This window comes from Corvus brachyrhynchos, unplaced genomic scaffold (assembly GCF_000691975.1).
Source record: "Corvus brachyrhynchos isolate BGI_N302 unplaced genomic scaffold, ASM69197v1 scaffold90, whole genome shotgun sequence".
Taxonomy (NCBI): Eukaryota; Metazoa; Chordata; class Aves; order Passeriformes; family Corvidae; genus Corvus; species Corvus brachyrhynchos.
The window spans coordinates 3,721,324-3,728,204 of record NW_008236932.1 but is presented as its reverse complement, the minus strand read 5'-3'; the positions used below and the strand labels follow the sequence as shown (position 1 = coordinate 3,728,204).

The window sequence follows — 6,881 nt, the reverse complement described above, 5'->3', positions numbered from 1 at the left end:
ATTTTTTTTTTCTTCTCTTAGCTCTGTTAATAAATTTCTTTATATTCTTTTAAGTTTGGTGCCTGCTTTGCATTTCTCCTAATTCTTATCTCACAGAAGATAAATAGTAGTGAGTATTTTAGACCAAACCACTATACTAAATTGGTGTTTCTGCCCGGTTACAAACCGAACCCGCTACAAGGGGATTTCCAAGAGGGTAGGCATCTGAGGGGGCAGGGTCTCAGGGGATTGACAGGGACCATATAAGGGTAATTGGGGAGGGCTTGAGTGACAGACACTGAACAATCCAGAACTCCAGGAGGGGTTTGGGTGATTGATAGGGAAGGAGCCAGAACAAGGGGAGGGGATAACCATATTGGGAGCACCGGGCAAGTGGCTTGGGTCTGGGGCAAACCAGCTGGGAGTAGAAGTGGGGAGGGTAGGGACGAACCATTAGGGTACAAAGAACATACAAAAATACAATAAAAACATCACATCACCACATCTCTCCGTTTTTTGTTTTAAAAATTTTAAAGTTGTTTTCTTGTTCGCACAACCAGTCTGGTGGAGCTGCTGCTGCTTCTTCTGTTACTTCTGTATAATTGACTTGAGGGAGTGCAGTGGCGGTAACAGAAACGCAAAATTTCTTTAATAAACTGAATAGAAACAAAACTAATAGAGTAAACAAGATCAAAAATCACTGGTGAGAAAATCAAGGCCTAAACATGAAAACTCAGGGACAAACAGGGATGTGGGGAAATCTTGGGGTTGGTGATGCCACTTCCTCCTCCCGGTGCACACATCCACCTGGGGGTCTGAGGGTCTCACCTGATGTTTTGGGGTATACGGTTTCACCCACTTTTGTGGGATCCACCTCACTCCTAGGGGTGTGGATATGCAAGTGTACCCACAACCCCAAGTGACCAGCTTGTACGGCCCCACAACCTTACCGCTTTCTGGATCTCTTATAAGGACTGGCGGATGCTCACTTAGAGAGTATCTGCTGTGTGGGCAGAAGTGTCTTGCCACTGGCAGGTTCATGTTGTTAAATGAGCAGTTCAAAAAATTGATCACAAAGAGAGCTTTGCTTAGCCGATCCTGTGGGGAAAGCTCTCTACTGCTCGCCCATTGGTGCTTCAGGGTGGTTTTGAGCATTTGGTGGGCCCGCTCAATCACCACTTGGCCAGTCAGGGAGTAAGGGATGCCCTTTTTAAGTCTTACTCCCCACTCATCCAGGAACTCATTGAAAGCCTCTGATCTATATGCAGGGCCATTGTCTGTTTTGACTTCCTTGGGGACCCCCAAGACTGCAAACGCCTGCAGAGGGTGTTTCCTGGCATGTTCAACCTTTTCTCTCCTGCGTGGGCAGAGGCGTAGACTGCTCCAGAAAAAGTATCTATATTCACATGGACATACTTTAGTCGGCCAAATTCGGGAAAGTGCGTGACATCTGTGTGCCACACTTCACAGCTAGCCAACCCTCTGGGGTTCACCCCAGTGCCTAAAGAGGGGAGGGATGACCGCTGACAATGTGGGCACAATACCCACGATGGCCTTCGCCTGACTCCGCGTCAGGTGGAGCTGACGGACCAATCTGGGTCCGTTCTGGTGGAACATTTGATGGCTCAGTTTCGCTTGCTCGAAAACTTTTGACGTCCTGGCCATCTCTGCAGGGGCGGCAAGGGCATCCGCTCTCTCATTGCCCTTGGCTATCGGGCCTGGCAGGTCCGTGTGCAGCCTCACATGCATCACACAGAATGGGTGCTCTCGGTGGGAGACAAGATACACTAACTTCGAGAGCAACTGGAAGAGATGTTCGTTTGAAACCTCTTTCAGAATAGCATTTTCTGCTCTCGCTACCACTCCTGTGACATAGGCCGAATCTGTGACCAGACTGCATGGCTCAGGGAACCTCTCAAAGGCTCTGACAACAGCAGCCAACTCAGCAATTTGAGGGGAACCCTCTGCGTACTCAATGTCTGCCTCCCACTGCTGAGTTTGATGATCCTTCCAGGTCATCACGGCTCTATAGGATGCTCCGGACACATCGTAAAAATTGTCACAGCTTCTAGAGGTTGCCTGCTTCTAATGTCTTTTGGGAAAAGAACAAAATGTTCCTGGAATAATTTGTGAGCAGGAGCGTGGACAGAAATCTGTCCTGTGTAGCTATCTAAAGCTATCTGAAGAGTTCTGTTCTCAGCCAGTAGTTGCTCGAACATCTCTTTGGTCAGTTTGGTGGAGGACAATTTGTCCTGCTCCAAATGGACCAGCAAGTGAATGCATGAAAAGTCACACCCAGCCAATTCCCAAAGCCTCGCCCGAGCTTTCTGAATTAACTGGGCCATCAGTTCCTTGGCCTTAGTGATGGTTTTGGACATTGTGTTGCTCAGAAACACCCACTCGATGATTCAGAGAGGGTCTTTCTGGCTCCGGTCCCACTGGAATATGAGCCCGTTGAGGTGGGGCAACTGTCCCATTACAATGAATTTGAAGGGCAGTTCCAATTTGCAACTATGCGCCTGCCTCTCACGCATCTTAACCTCTACCTTTTCCAAGGCAGGCCTTGTCTCTGGGGTCAAGGTCCTAGGAGAACTCAGGTCCTCCTTCCCTTTCAACAAATTGAGAAGGGGGGCTAGGTCTTTGGCGGTAATCCCCAGCCAGGGCCTGATCCATCCTGAAGTGCCACACAGTGAGTGGAGGTCCGCCAACGTTTGGGGATCACTTTTAATGGCCAATTTTTGAGGAACAATGGTCCTCTAAGTGATCTCCAACCTCAAATATTTCCAAGGGGGCATCTTTTGGACTTTGTCTTCCTGGAGAGTGAATCCAGCAGATGTCAAAACATTGATGACTTGGTCAAGGGTGTCTTGAAGTATCTGGTCATCGGGAGCATACACTAGCACATCATCTATATAGTGCAAGATGATGGCTTCCCTCATGGTGGCACAAACTGGGGACAGCAATGAGGTGATGTACCACTGGCAGATGGTAGGGGAGTTCTTCATACCTTGGGGAAGAACTCGCCAGTGGTATCGCTTCATTGGGGCTCCTCGGTTGGTGGTGGGAACCGACAAGGCAAACCGTGGAGCATCGGCGGGATCGAGGGGAATTTTAAAGAAACAATCTTTGATGCCTATAACTGCCAAATTCCAATTCTGGGGGAGCATTGCTGGGGAAGGCATCCCTGGTTGAACGGGCCCCATGTCTACAATGACCTTGTTGATTTCCCCAAGGTCGTGGAGTAGTCGCCACTTGTCCTTCCCCGGCTTCTTGATGACAAAAACCGGAGAATTCCAAGGGCTGAAAGTTGGCGCGACGTTTCCTAGAGCCAACTGCTCCTCAATGAGTTCAGTGAGCGCCTTCAATTTCTTTCCTTCTAGTGGCCACTGATCCACCCCAATGGGGGAATCAGTTGTCCAATCTAACTTTTGAGTGGGGCACTCCACAGTGGCCGCAATTAAAAATCCTGAGGGGTTTTCAGGATCTCTAATCTCATCCCCCATTGTGACATGGCATCCCATCCCCACAGGGGTGCCTGATAATCCATCACGAATGGGCGTAAAGTAGCCAATTTCCCGTCTGGTCCCTCAATTTGTACAATGCTCTTGGATATTTTTGCCAATTTTGTCCCTCCAATTCCCTGGATACGTCCTGCCATGGGTTGCAATTCCCAATGTGACGGCCATTGCCCCCAGGGAATGATCATGACATCTGCCCCCGTGTCCAGCAGGCCTTCCAAACAGATTGTGTCATTGCCTTGCTGGACATTACAATATATAATTGGTTTATTTTCCCCCACCACTTCTGCCCAGTAGACATCTGGGGACTTGCTGTCTACTGGGATTCCTGATGGTATGGAGATAGCCTGGGCAAGGACTTGCCCCTTGGCCAGATAGAAGGGTGGGTTGATACACCGTGCCACCAGCAGACGTTGTGCCGGGTCATTCGTGAGAATGGCCGGGCACGCTTCTAGCTCTTGAGGTGCATGCTTTGTGTCTCCAACGGCCAGGTACTTACAGCTTCCCCCTGAAGGCACCAATCCTCCTTCCAGTGGTTCCACTGCAACTACTGTCCACTGATCCGATCTCAACAAGTGGTCCGTTGCCGTCCTCAGAGACAGTGGTGGTTGAGGGCGCCAGGTTTTGCCAGGATCCCTTGCTGTGGAGGGAAACCCTGTACAAGAGTCACATCCGATTTTAATGTCACATCCGGTGAGTGGTGGTGTTCTTGATTCCTCCCCATTCCCCACAGGTCCTGCCTCATTTTTGTCCCCACGCGAGGCAGGACCGTGCTGTGCACCTAGTTTTTTTTTGGCGCAGCACCAGGCGCCGATGGTGTTGGCGCTCTTCCCCGCCTTTCCCTTGCTGCATCTGCTGCCCTTTTGGGGCAGAACTTGGCTAAGTGTCCCACCTCCTGACAGTAAAAACATATAATTTCCCCCCTTAATCTTTGTGGTGTTTGCGATTGTGCTGGAGTTTGTGGGTGGACTGCCATGGCCATTGTTGGAATGGGCCGTCGAGGTGGTTGTCTGGCATCCATTGTGGAAGCCGTCTTTATGCAGACCTCCACGAGTGCAGGGAGCATTGGCTCGGGGTATACTGGCAGACCCGGCGATCACCCTCTTGCATGCTTCGTTGGCGTTCTCTTTGGCCACTTTGAGGATGATCGTTGGGTGCACGGCCTGATTCTCTACTTGCCGCTCTACCTGTGCCCTTATCTGGTCCGCAAACTCAATAAAGGATTGATTAGGGGCTTGTCTTATATTTAAATAACTTTTGGGGACTTCTGGGGTAGGTGCGGGAAAGGAAAGGAAGGCCTTCTCCACTGCTGCCATTATTTTTTCTACGGTGGCCTTGGGTAAAACTCGGGCCTGCTCCCTAGGCTCTTTGTAGGCCTCTTCGCCGCACAGGTGGTCTAATGAAAGAGCCAATTCATCGGTGTCAACAGCTGTGTTTTGGTCTTTCCATAGGTGCAGAATGAGTGCCTGCAGGGACCGCTTCCATGCCTGCTCCCATAGCATGTACTCAGTGGGGGCGAGCAGGCATGCAAACAGCTCCTTGATGTCCCAAGGGACTAGGTTATTGGAGGAAAAGGTGGCTTTCAAGAGGCCTTTAAAGTATTCACTTTTCCTCCCAAACTCTTTTTGGGCCTTGCAGAGCTCTTTTTTGTTTTGGTAGGAGAAAGGCCTCCATTCCCAAAGGCCTCCCCCTACCCCACCAAAAGAAACTGGGGAGGCGTGGTAGACTACCCCCGGTTCCGGGTTCCGGGCCCCAGGCCTACCTCATCCGGTCCCAGTAGCGTGGGGACCGAATGTCGGGGTGTGGGAACAGGAAGTTGGATGCAGGGAGGCAGAGTCAGCGGAGAAGGGGAAGGGAACAGGGACAGGGCCCGCTTCCGCCCCGGAAAAGGTGGACCAATCCTGAAGCACCTCCCATGAGGAGGGAGGGGCTCAGGGTCCTGGGAAAAGGGGTGTGGTGAAGGGCAGGGAGGGAGTTTCGGGGAGGTGGAGGTAGGGGAGGAGTCGGGATGAAGGGAATTTCGGGAAAAAGAAGCACAAGGTGGGGGGGCCGACCCTGCGGTCCCCTCCATCTTGTGTCCTTCGGGGGCCATTTTGTGGATCGGGGAGGGAGCGGATCGAAGGGCTAGGAGATGGATAGGGAGACGGGAACTGGGGCTGGGAGCACCGGGATGGGTGAGGGGAAGGATAGGGAGACAACCAAGTGGACTGGGGATATTGGGAGGGACACGGGGATGGGTAAGGGGAATAACTGGAATCGGGGGTAGAGGGATCCGAACTGGGGATATTGAACCTTACAACTTTGGGGGATGGAACTGGGGTAGAGGGCTTAAGGATAGAAGCCTTGGCTGGTGGGCCCTGCTGACCAAGACTAGGAGGCTGGGGGGTCCGTGAGGAGCCAGGAAGACTGCCATCTTGGCTACCCTGCGCTTCGTGGGTTGCTCCCCCAGGACCACCCAGAGAGGGACGAGAGGAAGGGGTAGAAGGGTTAGGGAGAACTGGGGACAAACCAGATGGCTCTCTTTCCACTACAAAACTCTCTTTAATTGCACTCCAAATTAAAATATAAAGTGGGATAAATTTGGGCGCCTGGGTGTCTCCTTCATTGGTTTTTTGTGTGAGCGTCACCCCTACTGCATTCCAAAAAGGGAACAAGGTCACGTCCTCTGGGGACACCCTAAGGTAATGGAAGAAGAACCACCTCACAAACAATTTTAACGTTCCTTTCTTAAACCTTTTCCCCCCCTCCCTCAAGGAGACCCACAACTTGGTGATAAAATCCCCACTGCTGTGCTGACAACTGTGCGCCCATCTCACAAAAATCCCAACAACACAAAGCTGGTAAAAACTGGGGGCCTAACACTCTCAAAAACAAAACTGTCAGCGCAGGACACCTTACCCCTACCCGCAGCAAAACGACAAAAAAAAAGGAACAGAAAAAAGAAGGGTCTGGGACCTCTTGGGGGTACACACTCGCAATTCCCCCACCACACAATAAGCACACTGAGGCCCCACCTTTGTCCCCTGGCCAACAGGGACAATCACTCACCAAACTCCATGGACGGGGTGCTGCAGGTCGGGTCCTTTCCCAGGGAAGCAATCCCTCCGGCGCTGAGGGGTTGTCGCTTCCTGCCCTGGGAGCACCATCCGGCAAAAACAGCTCCCACCGGGGCTGCTGACGCACCAATGGATTTTTGCAGTACAATGCTAGGCATGGGGTCTCTTACCCTCAGGGAGGCTCCACATTGGGCGCCAGCTGTCGCAGTGACCACTGCTGTCCATTGCCCAAGCTAGCTCCAGTGGTGTGCAGCAGGAGTGGGGAGCAGCTGGAGGCTCGGAGCTTTAAAGCTGCTCCTCTGACACCTCTGCTCTCCACAGGGGAGCC

At 51.8% G+C, this 6,881-nt stretch overlaps 1 protein-coding gene across 1 annotated transcript; it reads right to left on the bottom strand.

Annotated features, from left to right (window-relative positions):
• Positions 1-132: 132 nt before the first annotated feature.
• On the bottom strand, positions 133-6,862 carry LOC108445206. Its single transcript, XM_017728320.1, has 2 exons — positions 6,546-6,862; positions 133-4,152 (listed from the first exon to the last, which is right to left on the bottom strand). Exons 1-2 carry the CDS (start codon positions 6,709-6,711, stop codon positions 3,437-3,439), a joined length of 882 nt encoding a protein of 293 aa, XP_017583809.1. The 5' UTR covers positions 6,712-6,862; the 3' UTR covers positions 133-3,436.
• Positions 6,863-6,881: the final 19 nt, after the last annotated feature.

Bases quoted from the DNA above. Each gene is read 5' to 3' on its own strand.
- LOC108445206 (XM_017728320.1), bottom strand. From the start codon at position 6,711: ATGCCTAGCATTGTACTGCAAAAATCCATTGGTGCGTCAGCAGCCCCG. The intron at 4,153-6,545 runs GTGAGTGATTGT...ACTCTTGTACAG, and splicing joins CACCCCGTCCATGGAGTTTG to GGTTTCCCTCCACAGCAAGG.